This window comes from Schistocerca cancellata, chromosome 11 (assembly GCF_023864275.1).
Source record: "Schistocerca cancellata isolate TAMUIC-IGC-003103 chromosome 11, iqSchCanc2.1, whole genome shotgun sequence".
Taxonomy (NCBI): domain Eukaryota; kingdom Metazoa; phylum Arthropoda; class Insecta; order Orthoptera; family Acrididae; genus Schistocerca; species Schistocerca cancellata.
This window is the reverse complement of record NC_064636.1, coordinates 92518702-92541932: the sequence shown is the minus strand read 5'-3', so window position 1 is coordinate 92541932 and position 23231 is coordinate 92518702. Positions and strand designations below refer to the sequence as shown.

The 23231-nt window shown below is 45.0% G+C and overlaps 1 protein-coding gene across 2 annotated transcripts in view; it reads right to left on the bottom strand.

The window, feature by feature from the left end:
* Nucleotides 1–23231, bottom strand: part of LOC126108562 (GA-binding protein subunit beta-1-like) — a 165471-nt gene that overhangs the window by 8794 nt on the left and 133446 nt on the right. For both annotated transcript variants that reach the window (XM_049913848.1, XM_049913847.1), the window contains exon 5: nt 12006–12155. In XM_049913848.1, coding sequence (XP_049769805.1) covers nt 12006–12155 — 150 coding nt within the window. The remainder of the gene's footprint in view (nt 1–12005; nt 12156–23231) is intronic.

Here is a 23231-nt window from a genome sequence, read left to right as displayed (position 1 = left end):
ACCTCAGTAGTCATTTGACATAGTGAGAGAGCAGAACGGGGCGCTCCGCAGAACTCACGGACTTCGAACGTGGTCAGGTGACTGTGTGTCATTTGAGTCATACGTCTGTATGCGAGATTTACACACTCCTAAACATCCCTAGGTCCACTGTTTCCGATGTGATAGTGAAGTGGAAACGTGAAGGGACACGTACAGCATAAACGCATACAGGCCGACCTTGTCCAAGGTGTATCAGGATCCACAGCAAGTACTATGACAGTTAGGTGGGAGATGAAAAAACTTGAATTTCACTATCGAGCGGCTGCTCATAAGTCACATATCATGCCACTAAATGCCCAACGACGCCTCGGTTGGTGTAAGGAGCGTAAACAAGGACAATTGAACAGTGTAAAAACATTGTATGGAGTGAAGAATCACGGTACAGAATGTGGCGATCCGACGGCAGGGTGTTGGTATGGCGAATGCAACGTGAAAGTCATGTGCCACGGTGTGTAGTGCCGACAGTAACATTCGGAGACAGTCGTGTTATGGTGTGGTTGTGTTTTTCATGGAGGGGGCTTGCACCCCTTGTTGTTTGGCGTCGCACTGTCACAGCACAAGGCAACATTGATATTTTATGCAGCTTCTTGCTTCCCACTGTTGAAGAGCATTTCGGCGATGGCGATTGCGCCTTTCAAGACGATCGAGCACCTGTTAATAACGCTCGGCCTGTGGCGGAATGATTACGCGATAGTAACATATCTGTAATGGACTGGCGTGCGCAGAATCCTGACCTGAATCCCATAGAACACCTTCGGGATGTTTAGGAACGCCGACCTCGTGCCAGGCCTCGCCGACCGACATCGATATATCTCCTCAGTGTAGCACTCCGTGGAGAATGGGCTGCTATTCCGCAAGAAACCTTCCAGCACCTGTTTGAACCTGTCTCTTTCGAGAATGGAAGCTGTCATCGAGGCTAAGGGTTGGCCAACACCATATTGAATTCCAACATTGCCGGTGGAGGGCGCCACGAACTTGTAAGTCGTTTTCAGCCAGGTGCCCGGCTACTTTTGATCACATTGTCTAGATACCAACTCATTACAACTACAGTGGCTAATATGTCTGACGTGATGGTGAAATATGGAGATGTATTTTGTATCTCGCACCACTGTATGAAGTTGTTGAAAAGAAAAATTTACTGAACAACATTATGAGTATAATGGAAGTCGTTATTCAAAAGTAATCACCAGAGGCCAGAGCACAAGTATCCCGCTGTCCCACTGTTTCACGAGCCGAATGATTTCCTGGTTCTGGACTTCCTGTGGCTGCGACAGGAGCCAGTCATAGGCTTTCCCCTTCAACTCATCGTCAGAGTTGAAACGCTTTCAGATTTTGTTTTTCTTTTTTTAGTGGACCAAAGCCTTGGAAGTCGCAGGGCGACAGTGACCGAGGTGTAGGGCAGGTGATCAAGCTGCTGCCACATGAACTTGGCCATTACATTACATTGCCTTGTTGACGTGTGACTTGCGTTACCGTGGAGCAGAATCGCTCCCTCCTACAGCAGCCGAGGCTGTCTGTTCTGGATGGAGTTGCATGGGACACGTAGTGTCTCACAGTACACGTCACTATTAATGGTTTGTCCATATTCGACGGATTCGGTGAGTACCTGACCTCGAACATCGAAAACACTGTGAACTTCACCTTGCCTGTTGACGGCACAGCTTTGAATTTTTTTAAGGGGAGGAGATGAGGTTACATTCGCACCCCTACAGGTATCATCACGTTTTCCCAAAGTGGCTGATGCATATTTCATCTGGCTTGGTTCTTACGACCCTTTGCATCTTTTCGTTTGAATACTCCTTACACAAATGACAACTGGCCATCATTTATGTGAATTTGTGTGATTGAGTTAAAGGCAACTATCTATTAGAAAGAGACGACATTGTAGTGAATGTGTAGCTCAGAAGAATATCGTTGGCTGAAAAGTTTATGGAAGGGTCTTTCTCCACCTGCTGTTCAGAGCATGATGAAGAAGTTTGTATCAGCTGCGGAACTGGGCGTCGCTCTGGGAAGAGGCCGACACCACCACAGGTGGTTGATGAAATCACTGTGGCTGTGGCAGACAATGCTGCACACAATTCTTAATCGTTAGGCAGTCTTTGTCTTGTGTCATGAAAGTTGAACATCCAGTGGTCCACTACATGGAACGTGCTTCGAACCATTCTCTGAGCATGAAGTTCCTCTGTACAGTGAACGCGCCACTGTTTGGTGTAGCTTAATGGCCTTGTTCATCATTGGCCCGTTCCTTTTTTGAACAGGCTGGCGCTCAAGGACCAAAGACATGCCGTGTGACTGGCCAGCATTCCTACGATATGTCTCGCCAGGACGTCATACCCGCCCTACAGGAGAGAGATGCTTTGAACTCAACAGTTTTCACCCAAGATGGGGCCCTAGCGCACATCACTCGTGAAGTTCGCCTGCTTCTCCGAAACACCCTTGGAAACGGTCAAATTATCATGCGATCGTTCCCGAGTGCTTGGCCGGCACGATCACTTGATCTCACTCCCTATGATTTCTGGTTGCGGGGCTACCTGAAGGACAGAGTTTACCAGGGGAACGTTCAGACTTGTGTTGATCTGAAGCGAAGCATTTCAAAGGTGATAGCCACCATATCTATGAACATGCTTCGTTCTACTGTTCAGAATGCAATACTGTGCTTTCAGACTCTTCTGGACACTGATGGACACTATATTGAGCACCTTTTGCAGATGTAATGGTACTGGTATGTAATAGTATGCTGTACCGTAGCAGCACATTAAAAGTGTTTGAATTAAAGGTGATTTTGCGTTATTTCTCTGCTCCATGTCCAACCAAGTTTGGTGCTCATTCGTTCATTAGTTTCTGTATTATAACGTGTTGAATAAGGAAAGTCTAATTATAACCAACCAGTACATAACGGATGTGGGAGTGCCGGCTGTTGACACATGATTGATGACATGTGAACCTTTGGGTCATGCTTAGGTAGCATAATGGCAACCACTTGCGATAAGGGGGAAATCCGGGTTTGAGACGCGGTCTGCTACAAATTTTCGTTGTCGTCATTCCATCATACAACTAATGGTTGCCCATATTCGCAACTGCAAATACATTTCATGCGTATCAATTACTTGCTGACTACCTCTGGTAGCTGAGTGGTCAGCACGACTGACTGTCAATCCTAAAGGCCCAGGTTCGATTCGCGGCTTGGTAGGAGATTTTTTTCCGCTCGAGAACTGGGTGTTCTGTTGTCCTAATCATCATCATTTCATCCCCATCGACTCGAAAGTCGCCAAAGTGGCGACAAATGGAAAGACTTGCACCAGGCGAACGGTCTACCCGACGGGTGGCCCTCGTCACACGAGATCTAATTATCAGCTAGGTCTATGACCAAAATGGCATTTAACTAATGGACCACAAACATTATCAACATCGTTATAACTTATGAGTCGTCCGGAGGCAGTGTTTACTGCAGAATTATCACCAAAAATGTCATATCGTCAGAGATGACTCCTCCCAGCAATGTTACACGCAACTGACGCGGAAGCACGTATTGCAACATTAAAAGGACACCAGGTGTCTGCGTGAAAAAGGTTCATCAGGAGAAATCTCACGAAATCAGCTAGCTGATCAACAACAAGGGATACGTCTAAGCGACAGAAACGAAAATTAACTACGGAATAATCCCAGATCATGGAACTTGTCTAAACATTCTCCATCTCTACTAACGTCCGTATTTTCTCATCCCAGTTCACATCACTTCGCCACATTTGTCCCTTGATATTTAATCGTTGTCCCTTTCTCAGCCAGCATCCCCATTGATACTGTGCTCTTGCATTAACACATACTTTTCTAGCTGCTATTCGTCACATCAAATAAAAATTCTTTCTAAGCCATCTTGTATATTCCTGCAGGCATTATGCGATGAGACTTTCCCATAACTACAGTCTCATCAACACACAGTCGCAGATTGCTGCTGTCAGGTCACTTACGTATAAGGAGTACAAAAGCGGTCCTATCACGCTTCCCTGAGGCTCTCCTAACTGTAGACTCGTCTCTGCTGAAAACTAGCAGTCGAGGTCAACACAACTGGTCGGCTCTTTTTACCCTTCTTCTACACAAGAGTCACCGGTGCTTTATTACAGTCGCTCGTGACTTCGATGTGGAAGAGCGATTGGCGATAAATGCGAGTTAATTAAAGGGACAATAAAATGAAGTACTCGCTGTAAAATTCCATCCAGACCTGGCGACTTACTTGTTTTCAACTCTTTCAGCTGATTCAGTACAACGGCGGTGGCTATTACTACGACCTCCATACGGGCATCTGAGTGCCTTCAAATGACAATATGTCAATATAATCTTCCTGTGTGGTTGATATCCTGTACGCGAAATTTAAAGCTTCGGCTTTCATTTTCCTCTCATTTATTGGCACATCGTACCTGTCAATGAGTGACTCGATTGAAACCCTCGGCCCATTTAATGATTACACTTAGTCCCAACTTAAATCATGTACTGTGTTAGATCTTTCGCTAAGACCTGGCTGTGGAGTTTGTTGTGTGCATCGTACGTCAGTGTTCTGACAGACACATGAATTGCTACTAAATTTGGGTTGTGAACATTTCTGCGCTCTTTTTCGATCACTATACCCTCCCTCGGCATTTTCTGAGTTTTATTATTCTACCATGGTTGGTCTTTTACATGCTTAATGCATTTATAGGCACATTTACGATTTGTGCAGAAACCAAATGGTAGTTATAAGAGTCGAGGGGCATGGAAGGGAAACAGTCGTTGGTAAGGGAGTGAGACAGGGTAGTAGCCTATCCCCGACGGTAATCAAAAAATAGTTCAAATGGCTCTGAGCACTATGGGACTTAACATCTGAGGTCATCAGTCCCCTAGAACTTAGAACTATTTAAACATAACTAACCTAAGGACATCACACACATCCATGCCCGAGGCAGGATTCGAACCTGTGACCGTAGCGGTCGCGCGGTTCCAGACTGAAGTGCCTAGAACCGCAACGGTAATCAATCTGTGTATCGAGCAAGCAGTAAAGGAAACAAAAGAACAATTTGAAATAGAAATTAAAATCCATGGAGAAAAAATAAAAACTTGGAAGTTTGCCGATGACATTGTAATTCCGTCAGACACAGCAAAGGACCGTGTCTTGAAAGGAGGATATAAGAGGAACATGAAAGAAAGCAAAACGAGAATAACGGAAAGTACACGAATTAAATCAGGGGGTGGTGAGGAAATGAGACACTTAAAGTAGTAGATGAGTTTTGCTATTTGGGGCGCAAAATGAATTATGGTCGAAGTAGAGAAGATATAAAATGTAGACCCAGCAATGGCAAGGAAAGGGATTCTGAAGAATAAAAATTCGTGAACGTCGAGTAGAGATTTAAGTGTCAGGAAGTCTTTCGTGTGGAGTGTATGGAAGTGGAACATAGACGATAAATAGTTTGTACAAGAAGATAGTAGTAGCTTTTAAAATTAGGTGGTACAGAAGAATGCTGAAGATTAGATGTGTACATCATGTGACTAATGCTGAGGAGAGTAATTTGTGGCACAAATTGAGTAGAAGAAGAGTTCATTGTTAGAACATGTTCTGAGGCATCAAGGGATCAGCAACTTAGTACTGGAGGGAAGCGTGGAGGGTAAAAATGGTAGAGGGAGACCAAGAGATAAATACACTAAGCATATTCAGAAGGATATAGGTTGTAGTAGTTCCACAGAGATGAAGAAGCTTGCATAGGATCGAGTAGCATGGAAAACTGCATCAAACTAGTCTTGGGACTGAAGACCACAACAAGAACAACACCTCCCTTGGACGATTTACAGTCAGTCTACACTTTACTCAAAATTCCTCTATGTCCATTCAATCGGAACTAAATAATGTATATTAATTATCTGAGTAGGATGCTAACAATTGTACTACTTAATGATCTGTCCAGGTTAAATACTCTCCATATCTTCTTGATGAACTTCAGTTATCATTGGCGCTGCAATGACTTAATGATCGCAAGTATCATATCCCTAATGATACTAACGATAAGATCACACCCAACTTTAGTTTCGACATCTAAAATATTTCCATTGCTTGTGGGTTGTTGAACTAGTCGCTGAAGAGAGTTTTCAGAGAACATTTGCACTGAGCACCGAAAACAGTGTAGGGGGACTAAAATATGCTGACAGTGACTTGGGTTGTGCTGGGCTTACAAACGCGGACGTAGGCATTCCAGAGTGGTCGAGCGGGGGCTGCGGAGTATGGAGGCAATTCTTGGCAACACTGTACTGGAGCCACCTGATAGTTGAAGGTGAAGCCAGGAGTATGCAGAGCAGCATTCGCTCCCAACATGTGGACGAACATGACCTACTCGTCACACTGCAAGTTCGACTGGATGAGCAGACACAAGCTGAAAAATCACCTGTCCTTTAAACATTCATTGCTATGATCAGCAGTTCAGTCTCATTACACTTAAAGCTCCTTTGAATTAAAAAATAAAATGGGCGAATATTTTTCATCAGACTTAAGAGCGGAGTGAGACGAAAAGTGCTGATGGCGACTTGGACTGCACTAGGCCTGCAAAAGTGGACCTGGGCGTTTCGGAGGGGTTGAGGGGGGTTGGGGTGCGGAGAACGGAGGCAATTCTTGGCAACACCGTACTCAAGCCACCTAGTAGTTGAAGGTAAGGCTGGGAGTATGCAGAGCAGCATTGGCTCCCAACATGTGCACGAACATGAGCTACTTGTCACACAGCGAGTATGACTGGATGGAGCTGCAAAATCCCTTGTGCTTCAAACATTCATTGCTATGATCACCAGTTGAATCTCATTTCGCTTAGAGCCGCTCCATTCTTAAAAAAAAGATAATGTGCAAATATTTTTCATCAGACTTAAGGGACTTCACAGCTCCTTTCCAGCACTTCGTCAAAGATGGCGCCCCTTCAGAATTTCCACAAAATCACCTTAACTATTATATCGGAAACAGTGGACCTAGAGATGTTCAGAAGTGTGGAAATCTTGCGTACAGACGTATGGTTCAAATGGCTCTGAGCACTATGGGACTTAACATCTGTGGTCATCAGTCCCCTAGAACTTAGAACTACTTAAACCTAACTAACCTAAGGACGTCACACAGATCCATGCCCGAGGCAGGATTCGAACCTGCGACTGGAGTGGTCACGCGGTTCCAGACTGAAGCGCCTAGACCGCATGGCCACACCGGCCGGCTACAGACGTATGACACTAGTGTAGTCTGTGTTTTCCATGGAGCGTCCCATTCTCCTCTCTCACGATGTCTAATTACTACTGAGGTCGCTGATATGGAGCACCTGGTTGTAGGTGGAAGTACAAACGTATGTTTTTGGTGGTGTCTGGATATGTTTGACAACATAGTGTAGCATATGTACTGAATGTAGCACTATTTTCATCAGATGATGGTTTTAGCTTGTGTGTCATCGATGGGTCTGTAGGACACACAGACAGTCAGATCTTAGTTGCTACATATCACTTTGTGTTTTTCCATGCCTGGTATCTAAAGGAAACAAAAAAATAAATCTAAAGTAGTAAGAAACTAAAAATAAAAACAGAAAAGGACATACTCTACCAGACACCTAGAAAGACGACGTCGGTTTTGATCCAGTGATGGCATGTACCAAATGGTGGATAGTGGATGTACTGATAATGGTTTCAGTGTCATCGGGCAATATATAGCTTAGCGCCATAGCTAATAGGGTGCCATCTGAGTGTACCCTATAACAATGAATACTCACAGCCAGAAGGTTCAGAGTGGTACAAACGTTTTAAGCAAGCAGACAATGATGTCACAAAGACACACTTGTTCTTCCTACAGCCAACTGAGCGAATTTGGAAGGGGTCAAATTGTAGGCTTTTGAGTGGCGGGATTGTCCTTTTAGAGAACTGCCACATAAGTTGGACGTACGGCATCAATTGCTTTCGATGCAGATATCGGTAGTCAGCTGAATATTCTCACACTCATGTCTCGGATGGCCATGCAGCACAGACGCCTGTCTGGATCGTAGTATTGTATGGGCAGCAGTGGTGGATCGTACAGGAACCACACTACAGATAAGAGATCTTGTGAGCCCATATGTGTCAACATATACTGTTGTGAACTGGTTATTAGCAGTGGGGCTGCAGCCATGCACACCTCTAGCCCATCTTCCATTTGTGAACACGATCGACATGCATATACATGACTCGACTGGTGCTGTCAGAGGGTCGTTTGGAGCAGGGAATGGCGCATTGTGTTCTCCAGCGATGAAAGTGGATTATACCTGCATGCAAGTGTTGGTTATTTGTGTATACAATATAGATCTTGTGAGTGCTACATTGTAGAGTGAATTCGTCCAAGAAACTCTGGTCCTATCCCAGATGTTATGGTCTAGGTTGTGACAAGCTGCAGTTCTCGTTCACCTTAGTCGTTTCTGAAAGGGACGCTACTCAGCACTCAGTATTAGCAGAATGTTGTTAGACCTTTTCTTTTTCCATTCTTGCATCAGGAATATGATGTGTTATTCCAACAGGACAATGCATACCAGCATGCTGCCTGTAAATCTCAATATGCTCAGTTCTGTATTCTGCCCACTCATCTAACGTAGGGTGCCTAGGAAAGCTGCTTCCTCGGATCGCTAGACAATAATGCAACCAAATCGTATTAATGGAGTTCATTGTAAAACTTAACGAGATATTGGCGTAGCGCAGGCAAGGGGCGACAGATGAACATAAGCAAGCTCTTCATTACACACAATTCGTAATACAAGTGAACGAATACAGTTTTTACGTCACTGCTGTAGCGTTTGTAGGTCGGCTCGAGTTCAACACAGGCCACAGCCAAGCGGAGCAGCGCTTGTATTCTCCTCGTGTAGAGGGCGCTCCCGTATCAGTGCCGTACGTCCGTCAGCGTGCTATTGGCTGACGCCGCCTCGCAGCCCTCTCTGCCGTAACGTTCCTGGCCGATGTACCGGCCCTTCATATTACGCCGAAACGCTCTGTAAGACACGGAGCAACTTCCCTCCCGGCATAATACCCGGACAAACCTCCTATGGAGCAAGTATGCGATATGATGGGACACGAAGTGAATTATGAGACTCGTCAACTAACAACTCTTACAGAACTACACGAACAGGTCGAGCTGATGTGGCATAACATACCCCAGGACAGTATTCGCCATCTGTTCAGTTGACTGGACGCAAGAGTCAGCACCTACATTGGTGCAGTGGGGGCTACACCATGTACAAATGTGGGTATTTCACCGTAGTCGATACCTGGTACCACAGAACTGTCTGTGCTATCAAGTGTAATCATTTCATGTACTCCATATGCACTGTTGCAATAGTAAAGCTTGAACTAAATGGAAACTTCTTAAGTGGTGCACTATTTTTTCCCGTAGTGTATTATAACAGTGATATATTATGAGAAGACGTTACCGTGTATGACGTCATTTCTTTGGGACTACAGGTTGCGTAGAAAGTGGTAAAGAACATCCGAGTGCTCTGAGAACACAAGGGAACTGGGGCTAATTGGGCCACTTTAAAGTGACAACTGCATATCGCGTTAGGTCTTTATCATAGTACTTTAATATTGCATGACAAAGTGAGTAGGCAGCAAATAAACAAGATCTCTTCAAATCATTACGCACAGATTTCGCATAATATAAAACAAACTAGGCAATAATTTGTCTTAAAGTAAGAACAAATAGCAGTTACTCAATTTTGAAGGAAAGGTAAGACACTGAGTGTCGAAACTGAACTCTGCTCACTCTATGAATCCAAAGAGGGAGGTAGAGACAAAAAAACTGGTAAGTACATTGTTACCAGGCTCCTATTTCAAAATTCGTATGGCATTGCCAGACAAAAATTTGACTTACTTCCAGGACGAAATTCAGTCATTAGCTGCAAATATATTTTGTGGTGCTGTACAGGTTTCGATAAATTAATTTGTCATCTTTAGATGCGTACAAAATTATGCATACCATTGACCTTGGCTATACATTTATGTGAAGCGTAAAATGTGTTTAAAATAATCATGCATAATATGTACATTTCTAGGCATTCCATGGCAGTATGCTTCTATGAGGGAGATATTGACATCTGCTAAACACACATTAAGTAAGTTTCTGTAATATTAAAGTTTTAAACATGGTTGCGTGGTTAGCAACCGTTTTCAAACTAAAATTAAAGCAATAAAACCCCTCGGGCGCAAATATTAAGTCTTTTGACCTAGTTTCAGCTCTACTAAGAGTGCCTTCATCAGAAGTAAAACATTAAAACTGGCCTATAAAGTAAGTACAAAAATTATGCGACATTTTTTTTGTATAAGTGTAAGTACTGACTAACAGTACAAGAAAGTACTTACATGTCACGTATAAAATAAATATGAAGCGATAAAGCTGTAGCCACAAAATCTTTGAAGTTGTATTTTTCTGTAATATACTTTTTATGCTTCACATAAATGTAGAGTCAAGGTCTAACGATTTAAAATATCACTAATTTTGTAGGCTTCTGAAGATGACAAATTGATTTGTCGAAACCGGTAAAGCGTAATAAAACTTATTAGCAACTGATGGCTGAATTTTATCCCGAAAAAATTATACTACACTTGCTGAAAATTACAATCACAAATAAAATAAAAGAGAAAGTGATGCATCAAGAAGACTTGGTGCGATTTCAATATAACTTCATACACATACACATCATCAACAGGTATGTAATTAGTTGGAAGTGCAGTTCTCTGTGAGTGGGAGAATGGCTGGGAGTGTGTAGTACTGTTGTTCAATTTTTAGCATTGTTTCCTGGCCTTATAAGGTAGAAAAGTGGCGTAAAGAGCGCCCTCTGTTGAGCGAATTCTGAATGAGATGGTGATGTCGAGTATTCACGTGAATCAGCATTATGCGCAACTGAGGGGTTTTAAAGAAGCTTTATTGCGAGTCTTCACTTGCCTGGCTGCTCGAATCCTACAGTACCCCGCTTTTGGGCCATTAGAATGCGATGGGGTCCTGTGTTGAACTGCATGGGGGCGTCAGGGCAGGCATTGCAGTCATCATGGATCAAATCGACCATGTCAGACCACAAGGAGGTAGCATCGCTGAATGAATACAGTTTTAATCTACCTGGATGTTTCATATCAGCTCGCAATCCACCCAGGCTGTGGCTAAGCCATGTCTCTGCAATATCCTTTCTTCCAGGAGTGGTAGCTGGTAAGCTGTGCTGGAGAGCGTCTGTGAAGTTTGGAAGGCAGGAGACGAGGTACTGGCGGAAGTAAAGCTATGTGAGTCGTGCTCAGGTAGCTGAGACCATAGAGCTCTTGTCACCAAAACACAAAGCTTTTTTTTTAATGTGTCAAATCTTATGGGACTTAACTACTGCCGACCGCAGTGGCCGAGCGGTTAAAGGCGCTACAGTCTGGAACCGCACGACCGCTACAGTCGCAGGTTCGAATCCTGCCTCGGGCATGGATGTGTGTGATGTCCTTAGGTTAGTTAGGTTTAAGTAGTTCTAAGTTCTAGGGGACTTATGACCACAGCAGTTGAGTCCCATAGTGCTCAGAGCCATTTGAACCATTTTTTGAACTTAACTACTAAAGTCATCAGTCCTAAGCTTACAAACTACTTAACCTTAAATTAAGCTATGGACAAACACACACCCATGCACGAGGGAGGACTCGAACCTCCACTGGGACCAGCCGCATAGTCCGTGACTGCAGTGCCTTAGACCACACAGCTAATCCTGCGCGGCAGACAAAGTTTCTGAGTTCGAGTCTCGACCTGGCACACAGTTTTAATCTGACAGGAAATTTCAACACCCACATTTCACTGAGTCTAATGAAGTATCCATGTTCATGACTGGTCATAACCCATATGCTGAATCACGAGAAAATGGGGAATCAAAGGTATGACACTCAAACTTGAAACTGAACAAGTTCCACTGTGAAGGTGTAAAACGTGCACGTATAGAGACAGAACTCACCGTAGGCGAGAGATGGTGGTGTCACCAGCTGCAGGGGTGGTGTGGGCGGTTGTCGTCGGCGCCGTTGCGACAGGAGTCCTGCTGTGGTCGCCGTAGTCGCTGTGCGGCAGAGTGCTGGCTGCCAGTGTGCTCTCTGGGGTGGCTGGAACACTGTACAGAGACAAGCAGTGTGTGAAGGAGTTTTGACATGGAGGATAGGTAGCAGCCGGCCATAGACAGTGCTGCTGAGGGCTTGTGCAAACACAAATAATACAACACACGGTGCCAACGACAGCAGTCGCTCTACTAAGATGAATTACTTGCCACTGAAGTACAAGAAAATGATCATATGGCATTGTTGGCTGGGAGGCCCCATCTGGGGAAGTTCAGCGGCCGAGTGCAAGTCTTATTTCAGTCGACGCCACATTGGGCGACTTGGGTGCTGGTGATGAAGATGATGATTTGGACAACACAACATCCAATCCACGAGTGGGGAAAATGTCCATCCGTGCCGGGAGTTAAACCTGGGCCCACTGCATTGGAGGCATGCAAGGTACCACTGAGCTAAGCAGTTGGGCACCATTGAGGTAATCAATTCACACATTTTTCCTCCTGAATTTCCCATATCACCAGCTTAGCGTATCAGACAACAGTATGTAGGAAATAAACCACGGTATACGCAAAGGCCTATACTTATGCTGCACTGATATAGCAACTACTGGGCAGCTAAGTTTGAATGCATATCTACGACATGAGTATTATTACAATGGCTGTAGCCTTTAAATATCATTCATGTGATACTATCAAACAATGGAAAATCTAGGATGGAATGTAACACTTTCGTGAGAAGGAAAGTAGCTACTCACCATATAGCAGAGATACTGAGTCACAGATACGCACTACAAAAAGGCTCTCACAATTAAAGCTTTCGGCCATTGGCTTTCGTCAACAATAGACACACGTACGGATACACGCACAATCATGCAAACACAACTCACAAACACGACTGCAGCCTCAGGCAGTCTCCCTGCCCGTGGCCTCCTCCTTTCCCCCACCCAGTCGCCACTCCCATCATGCACTGGTGCTGCTGCTCCCAGTGTGGCCTCAGATGCGTGAGACTGCGGTCGTGTTTGTGAGTTGCGTTTGCGTGACTGTGTGTGTATGCGTATGTGTATCTATTGTTGACGAAAGCCAATGGCCAAAAGCCTTAATTTTGAGAGTGTTTCTGTAGTGCGTATCTGTGACTCAGCATCGCTTCTATGTGGTGAGTAGCTACTTTCCTTCCCATGATAATGTTAATGTGATATTGTGATCATCAGATGGTCTATGTCGGTTCTGCGTTAGACACCTGGCTGTTAGAGACACGGATGTTAAACAAGGCAGAGAACTTCTTGTATGAAGCTATTCTTATGAAAAAGAAAGAAACAGCTTTAATTTACGCTGCCCAACGAGAACTCTCACTAAGCAGGTGAACATTGAGCATCAAATGACTGTAAAGTCGAATGAGTATTTGAAGAACTTCAGTAAGGTAAGATGAGACTGTGTATGCCTGGTAACTGACAAGAGGGTGTCACTCTGCTGAAATTAAAAATTCTGTTTCATTATTGTATTCACTATCAGACTGTGATTGAGGGATTTCCTGGAGAAGGAAGGAGTCAATATGGTAGAAATTAACGAGAAAGAGGTTATGCAATACAACTATCAAAGCACATTTCAGTAAGGACACATGAAACAACGATTGCACATAAGAAATCCTTAAAGCAATCTGTGAATTTTGGCAGTGGAGATAGACGCTAATGTCTGGGATGTGAAGTATAACCACCGAAAAAAGTGTGTATGTGTGTGTGTGTGTGTGTGTGTGTTTTCATTACTTAGTGTAGTGAAATGTCGTGTGGCTAGGGCCTCCCATTGTGTGGATCAGTCGCCTGGTGTAAGTCTTCTTAGCTGACGCCACTTCGGCGACTTGAGCGTCGATGGGGATCAGATGATGATATTGATGATAAAAACAACACAATACCCAGTCCTTCAGTGGAGGAAATCTCTGACGAAGCCAGGAATCGAACCCAGGCCCCTTAGCATGTCATTCTGACGCGCTGACTCCTCAGCTATTGAGGCGGACACATCATGTAGAAAAATTGGGCTATGAATTTATCATTGACACGAAGTGAAGGATATGATAATCGAACGTTATACGAGACATTGATGTTATGATAAGCAGATGGACTCCTACCGTGCATTAGTGTGTGAAGCCTGAGGCGGTGGTGAAGTTGATGGTTAGGAACACCAACACAGATTCTATTTAATTTATTAAGTGCTTCTCTGACCAACACTTCTGAATACTGGAAGTATAATAACGTCTACAGGTAACGTGTTGGTGTACCAACTCAGAGTCGTCACAAAGTTTCAGAACACCCACACACACATCTGCTGCATGTCACATTGGGTGGCACTTTGGCCAGTACGACTGTTGCGCCTCTGAAACGAAGCTGCTTGCTGTTGAGTGACCACAGGAGGTACTCACTCCATCAGCTTTCAACCAATAGCTACCATCGATGACGTCTACGCCGCCGGATTACATTGATTTCCCATGTCTGCATCGTCAACAGCAGCGTGTACCCTGTTTGGGGGTTGTGAATCCTGGTTTATCCCTTTGCATGCACAGGAAATGCTCAGTGGCCCTGATCATCAGAAAGGCTCTGGTTATGGTTCAGAAAACATTTGGTGTGGCCTACCTATGACCAGTTGAATCGCTTAAGGTGGAATCTATGTACCAAACGTTCAGCGAAAGAGTCAATAGTCCACCCCCTGAAAAAGTGAAGTCAAATAGTGTGTTCAAATTTGACCATATTGCAGTGAGAAATCAGAATGAAATCAGAAAATATTTATTCTTTGCTCATAGACGCTAGTTGATATACTCAGTTTCAGCCAGACATACTCATGGGTCCAAAAACATTTGATCCGGGATACTGCAAACCTTTCAGGTAGGACAATCTGAATTTCAAGTACGTTTACCAAACTCATGAAGGAACCGACATGTCACTTGCTGAAATGTTGGGATTGATGAGATAACTCGCAATATGATTTTCTGATTATTGATAAAATGAAGACACTGAATGAGTGGCGATATAGACGAAACTTCGACGAGATTCTGTATAAAAGCTAGTGTACCAAGCTGTAATCGTGTCGGTATACTGTAAGCTATGTTAAAGTTTGCATGGCTGCAGTGGGCTCATCAACAGAAAAATCGAGACCTTCAGTGTCAGATTAGGATAAATGCGTCAAGGCAGCAGCTCTGAAAGGGGAATCCCAGCCCAATGACAGACTCCACTCAAGTGAGCAAACAGTCAGCAAAAGGTTAGCGGTATTGGAGGGCATTATCAAGGCAGCAGCTACAACAGTTGAGTTCAATGGCGGAACCCCACAGTAAGTAAGTTGCATTCCGTCTCGAAGTTTGATCAGTAGCCAGCAGGATACCAACAAAACACATGGTCCTATAGGTGTTGAAAGCTACTTGCCATAAATTGCGTCTCTGGGGATAGCTGGATAGTGAAAAGTGTCTCTCTGAAACGTTTAGACCCGTAACCGGAAGTATTTAACAGTTCTTGGTGGTGGTAGTAGTAGAAGAAGAAAGAGAAGTAGAAGAAGAAGAAGAAGAAGAAGAAGAAGAAGAGGAAGAGGAAGAAGGAGTGGGCAGTCGAAATCATCCCTGTATTTAGGGAAAGCTACATATAAGCTTAACGAAGAACACCTTAAAGACAAGGGTGTGTGAATGGACATCTGGTTTAGTGGACCTAAAACCATCAAACCGTTAAAAGTATTTGCTGAAAGAAAAATATTGCTGACATATTACGTATGCCTACCGTACAAAATGGAATACCCCAAAAAAGACCATTAAAAATCAGAAACAGTAGGATATACATTAACATTATTAGACCAATGTTAAGCAGCATTCCTTTGACATTCAGCATAAAATGCTGAAACATTACCTCTGGAGTATATGTATTACAATGCGCCTAACGAAAACATGTATCGGCTCCGACTACTGATGGCATCAGCAGCAGTGAATACAGTGCACACGAATGGAATATCAATCATCTCAGAGCTACGACAAAGTCTAATTGCTGAACAATAATAGTGGAGACAGTGATCCGTAAACCACGAGTGCTATCACAGAATCTTTCAGGGCAGAAGAGCTATAATACATAATTTGGATAATCTATGACAGGCCGATCTCGTGGATCCAACAGCAAACTCATGAATGAATGCAGGTTGAAATACACTCCTGGAAATGGAAAAAAGAACACATTGACACCGGTGTGTCAGACCCACCATACTTGCTCCGGACACTGCGAGAGGGCTGTACAAGCAATGATCACACGCACGGCACAGCGGACACACCACGAACCGCGGTGTTGGCCGTCGAATGGCGCTAGCTGCGCAGCATTTGTGCACCGCCGCCGTCAGTGTCAGCCAGTTTGCCGTGGCATACGGAGCTCCATCGCAGTCTTTAACACTGGTAGCATGCCGCGACAGCGTCGACGTGAACCGTATGTGCAGTTGACGGACTTTGAGCGAGGGTGTATAGTGGGCATGCAGGAGGCCGGGTGGACGTACCGCCGAATTGCTCAACACGTGGGGCGTGAAGTCTCCACAGTACATCGATGTTGTCGCCAGTGGTCGGCGGAAGGTGCACGTGCCCGTCGACCTGGGACCGTACCGCAGCGACGCACGGATGCACACCAAGACCGTAGGATCCTACGCAGTGTCGTAGGGGACCGCACCGCCACTTCCCAGCAAATTAGGGACACGGTTGCTCCTGGGGTATCGGCGAGGACCATTCGCAACCGTCTCCATGAAGCTGGGCTACGGTCCCGCACACCGTTAGGCCGTCTTCCGCTCACGCCCCAACATCGTGCAGCCCGCCTCCAGTGGTGTCGCGACAGGCGTGAATGGAGGGACGAATGGAGACGTGTCGTCTTCAGCGATGAGAGTCACTTCTGCCTTGGTGCCAATGATGGTCGTATGCGTGTTTGGCGCCGTGCAGGTGAGCGCCACAATCAGGACTGCATACGACCGAGGCGCACAGGACCAACACCCGGCATCATGGTGTGGGGAGCAATCTCCTACACTGGCCGTACACCACTGGTGATCGTCGAGGGGACACTGAATAGTGCACGGTACATCCAAACCGTCATCGAACCCATCGTTCTACCATTCCTAGACCGGCAAGGGAACTTGCTGTTCCAACAGGACAATGCACGTCCGCATGTATCCCGTGCCACCCAACGTGCTCTAGAAGGTGTAAGTCAACTACCCTGGCCAGCAAGATCTCCGGATCTGTCCCCCATTGAGCATGTTTGGGACTGGATGAAGCGTCGTCTCACGCGGTCTGCACGTCCAGCACGAACGCTGGTCCAACTGAGGCGCCAGGTGGAAATGGCATGGCAAGCCGTTCCACAGGACTACATCCAGCATCTCTACGATCGTCTCCATGGGAGAATAGCAGCCTGCATTGCTGCGAAAGGTGGATATACACTGTACAAGTGCCGACATTGTGCATGCTCTGTTGCCTGTGTCTATGTGCCTGTGGTTCTGTCAGTGTGATCATGTGATGTATCTGACCCCAGGAATGTGTCAATAAAGTTTCCCCTTCCTGGGACAATGAATTCACGGTGTTCTTATTTCAATTTCCAGGAGTGTATATCTTAATGATCACAGATATGTGTTCCAAGTTTTCCTGGGCAGCTCTTCTGAAGGCAAAGACAGGGAGTAACATGGTGCAGGCGTTCGAATAATTGCTTCAGAACTGTAGGAATTGGTGTCCAGACAAACTGCAGAATGATCACACAGGTGAATATTACAATAAGCTGGTAATGGAGCGATAAGGGATAAACCACTATTCAACATTCTCGCACATGAAAGCGAGTATTGGAGAGCGTATGAGCAGAAACAAGGGCCTTGCCTCATTGGCAATTGCAGTTCCCGTAAGATCAACGAAGTAAAGCGCTGTCAGGTTGGGCTATCTCTTGGATGGGTGACCATCTGGTCTGCTGAGCAGCTACTTGACTGAGGAGCCACTTGACTGAGAAGTAGTTGCTCCGGTCTGAGAACATAACGGCTGGGAGACTGGTGTGCTGACCACATGCCCATCTGTATCCACATCCAGTGACGCATGTGGGCTAAGGATGACACGGTGGCCGGTCGGTATTATTGGGTCTTTATGGGCTGTTTGGCAGGAGTTAACCATTAAGAACCATATGTGGATGGCTTGCACACATGTCGAGACATTCTCCAACAAATTATTGGAGTGTATAATCCAACTGAAGACAGCTGTCCATGCACGTGATAATGGACTTCTGAATATAGCATACAAGAGGATTAAGATGGTGGATCCACGCAGTCAGAAAGTCATAGTAGGTGATTTAGTGCTTATTTCAAAATACAAAATTTTGTCTCAGAAGTCTTACTTTCCTAGCTGCTCAATGGAGACCTTTACAGTGTCCAGAGCACAGGGAACAAATGTTAGAACACACACCTTAAAGAACGGCGCTGGTGAAGAAATTGCAGGAAGTTTTTACACAGAGGAATGGCACAACAAGATCCGGGTTAAATGTGTTTCTCGTAGAATCTGTCATAAGGATAGATGTAACAGCATGTTAGTGAAATGTCTTGGGTTTTAATAATTACTAATTAGCTGAGTGAACGCTCGAAACTGCGGTACAACAGAGTGTGCAAACCTCAGATAACGCAGTAGCTTTCCATGAGTGCTAGTGAGGTAATCAGTGGAGGTGGTGGTGGCATTCTCTATAAACTGCCAGTCGAGCGATTAATGACAGCTGCCTGCATCCAAGGACCCACATGAGCCTTTCTGTACAAGGTAAGTGGCCAATCATCTAATAAATGAACTGAGGTACACACCTCTTCTGGAAAACGTACGTTCTTCCTAGGCATCATAGCTATGTTGTATGTAAGCATTCAGCGCCTCAGGTGGGTGAGGGCACTGTCACGCGACTGGCTGCCAGGATCACGGTGGCCACCAGCAGTATCATGGTAGTGTGTGGGCAGTACTCATCAGGTAGTAGCCAGCTCTTGGCCAGGGCCCAGAACAAGTCGGAACTAACTTATGTTACCTGCTTGCATGTATAAGACTCTCCACCTAGTGGTGGCCGCTATGCTGTTGCCAGGTTGTGATCACTGCTCCTTGCTTCTACAACCTCTGGAGGTGCTTGGTAGCTCACATAGTGCGTTATACTGTGCACCCACACTGAAACATACAACCACCAGTGCTGTGTGGAGGCCATGCCCACGACACAAGCTTGATAGTGCTGCCACAATGTGGTGGGAAAATAAACTATTCTGTTGATCATGGGATACTGCAGACAAGTTCTGAGTCACCCATACCTATGAATACTGGAGTCGATTCGACCAGGCAGTGATGTGTTCCTGGAATGGGTGGCACTCACCTACTTGGCAGGTGTCATCTCCTCAGAGCTACTCACTGGTGGTTCTCAACTTGCTATCCCACCATTCCTCTCCCTCATTATGTATTGAGCAAACTGGTTAGTGCTTCTCAACAGTTACTGTCCTTTCATTCTTTCCCACTGCTGTTACAACCGTTCTTCTTCAACCCTAGACCCTTTCAGCATTATGAAGCGCTGTGTTGCTGCTTTCAACATAGGTATACAGAAGTAATTTCAGCTCTCTTCTCTGTGTATGTGTGGGTTTCCTTCTTTTATAACTTCCTATCAGATGGCAAGTTTCCTTCTCGTCCACCCATTTCAGTTCTGAGCATCCTGTCGCCTATATTGAGCGCCAGTGCAGTTCAGGATCTAGTTAGGCAGCTTTGCACTCCTGAGGAAGGCTTCTGATTAAATTCTGATTCATGTGAAAGTGACTACGAGTTTCTCTTCCCTCTCTCACTCTCCATAGGTGGGTGTGCACAGATGTCTAACAATGCCCTTTTTATTTCTGTCTTTTGCAGAAATCTTCAGTCAGATCAAGGAATTGGGGATGTATCCAGTGCCATAGCTGAGTCCAGTAATAACTTGCTTCACTCCAACTCAGTGTACCATTCTCGTTACTGATGAGAACACTAGGCAGGAGATACCTTCTGAGCCCACCCCATGGCGTACAACACCAAACGTCGAATACCACAGGTATGAGCAGTAGTTCTCCTACCACCCAACACAAAAAATTGCGTTCTAGTGCTGCTAATGGTATGTGTCCTTGTCTGCTTGTAGGTGCACTTATCAATGAGTACCAGGTGAATTTCTTGACCCTTTTCTTCAACATTTGTTCATGGAGCATGATGTTGGCCATCAAATAGAGAATATATGAAGTAGTTGTCCTCACTCTTCTTCCATCAACAAACACAACTGTATGCATTCATTACTAATGTTATGTGTTCTATTCTCTGTTTGCTCGTGCACTTGATGCATGTGTCCAGGTTGACCAACTTTTGTTGGAGGTAGCGACTAATAAATTCCCTTTGACTCATTTAGAGGCACTTAACTCTGAACGTTATTAGAAACACTATAGACATCAACATATATCTTCCTTTTATAAAAATTATGCATGATCCTATATATTTTTCCTCCTCCTCTTTGTGCAGATTATATGGAGGAGGTGCTGGGTGGTAGACTTGCACATGTAGCAGCAGCAGCGCCACTGACGATGGTGCAGCTCCGTCTGGCTGTGCAGCAGCCCTGCCCACCAGCAGTTCTCCGCCATCCATGATGCAGCCTGGCTGGTTGAGAGACACTGCTAATTTTGAATGTACGTAGAAACAGGATAGACCACTATATACTCTGTTTTTTGAAATTATGTATGATAATTAACATTTGTTCCACCTTCTGTCTTTGTATGTGATATGTGGTGGACATGTGTGTCAAACAGCAACTGGTCGACCAATGATGATCCAGCATGCTCCACAGCCGCCCACGATGTACCCACGGCACCAGCAAGAGCAGCAGCGTCAGTAGCAGCTGGTCATTGCAGCAGCAGGCTGCCCCATTGATGACTGACCACGAGGCAGAGGCATTCCAGGCCTATTGACATGGTTCAAATGGCTCTGAGCACTATGGGACTCAACTGCTGTGGTCATAAGTCCCCTAGAACTTAGAACTACTTAAACCTAACTAACCTAAGGACATCACACACATCCATGCCTGAGGCAGGATTCGAACCTGCGACCGTAGCGGTCGTGCGGTTCCAGACTGTAGCGCCTTTAACCGCTCGGCCACTTCGGCCGGCCTAATGACATCTGTGGTGCAGCTCTGGCCATCAAAGTTTCAGACCTGCCTGTGGCACAGCAGCTCAGTTCCAGCCTGTTTGCCATTATCTTGAAAGTGCTCTCAGCGACCTCGCCCATCTCGCAAGCATCACCACCAGAGATCGCCGTGATACCGAGTCCCGTCTTGTAGCCGCAGTACTCACATCTGTGCTATTGAGGATTAGAGAGTAAGTACTTCTGTAGTACTGCACTACTCAGTGATCACTAGTGCATTTCGGAAATTATCTCATCTGCTCAGACTGACAATCTGAATGTGAGCTACCGAGATCCTGCCACTTTCCTTCATGCTCGTGAACTAGTTTTGGAAAGGGAGCTCCCTGGATACGTCGACAGTATCCCGCCACTAAGTGCAAGGCAGTTCTGTACTGTAAGCTGACGCACTCCCTGAATCATTAAATAGTTTTGAGGAGAGCAGCGTCGTCAAAATATGGAGGTGAACTGTCATGGTATCATGAGGTGAGTTGGTCGCAGAGTAGTTCAGAACTTCTATTAAGAGTTTTATGATGGGCCTTTTTTCTCAAGGAAGAGGATCTGGTGAGGCACTCAGGAACGTACTCCACCTTGACTTTTACTCACATGGCTGTGATCCGAGTATTAGAGGTCCAGTTATAACTCTCTTCCAGAAGATGTCGCTGCTAAACATGCGTGCTTTTATGTCTGGAATACTGCCAAAGAGGATGTATGTTGCTCAATGGTCAGCAATAGAAATTGCCCTAGTCATGTATATCATTCGAATACATACAAAACATCTAATGTCCCCCGCCCTCGTAGTGTCCTCAGCATTTTCTGTAAATCTGTAGGACATTCCAAAATTTGAGATGCAGAATTTCAGTTATGCGATTCATGTGTGCACGCTTGGAGATAATAACCCAGACAATGAACACGACCATGAGCAGCTCTTTAACAACAATTACGTGAAGCCTAAAGCAATGGGACCCCGCTACTTCATCAAGTTTACACGTCTGTAATCATTGAGTGCATTTTGGATAAAACACATGCCACGCTTGTTTCTGCCCACATGTCCAAACATTGTGGTACACGAAATTTCTGAAATAGATGTCTCAATTCATTCACCAAGAGGGTGTGTCTTGAAAGACACTTCATTGACTGCTCAATCCATGAACTGGTACATGTGGAAAAACCTACCGAAGAGAAAAAGTTCTTAAAACGTAAGTACGACCACCACCAAAAGCGATGTTCCTTAGTTATGTACACCGTTCTCGAGTGCCTCATAGTTCCTGTGACACATTCTGAAGGCGATCCCCCTACCTTCCATAATATCTTCATAGAATGGCTTGTACCGTATGCAGCTGCATAATACATTGCATGCATGTATGACTCTAGTCTCAACAAACTCAAATCTATGTTGGGGAAAATCCTGCGAGAGATGGTTGCTCGCTGACTTCTAATAACTTGTGTGGGAAGCTGACTATGCACATACTGACAACGTCCCGATGACCAACTCAGAGTAGAATGATCTGTTGTATGAGATTGCATTTGATTGATGTATTTGTGGGCAGCTGTTTGATAGAGATGAGGAATCTCTAACAGGGAAATTTATTGAAGCACCTCACAACACATGCATTTGGAAGTACCAGCTGCCATGGCAAATACCCATCTTTTTACACCATTTGATTGGGTATGATAATCACTTTCTGGTTCAGTACTTGGGTGACTTCTCGTTGAAAGCTGATAAGGTCTGTGTCATTCCTAGCACTGCTGAAAGGTACTTCTCATTTTCAAAGAGAATCATGCCAAGAATAATGCTTTCCTTCATGGATTCGCTTCACTTAATGCTTGTGTGTCTTTAGATACATACTGAGACAATGCATTTTGAGGATATGCAAATCACCAGAGCCACAGTTCCAGATGATCGAAGTTTCACCTTGTGACGAAGAAGAGTGGGTTTCCTTATAAATACTTGGATTCTATGGTGTTCTATATGCCTTCATCCA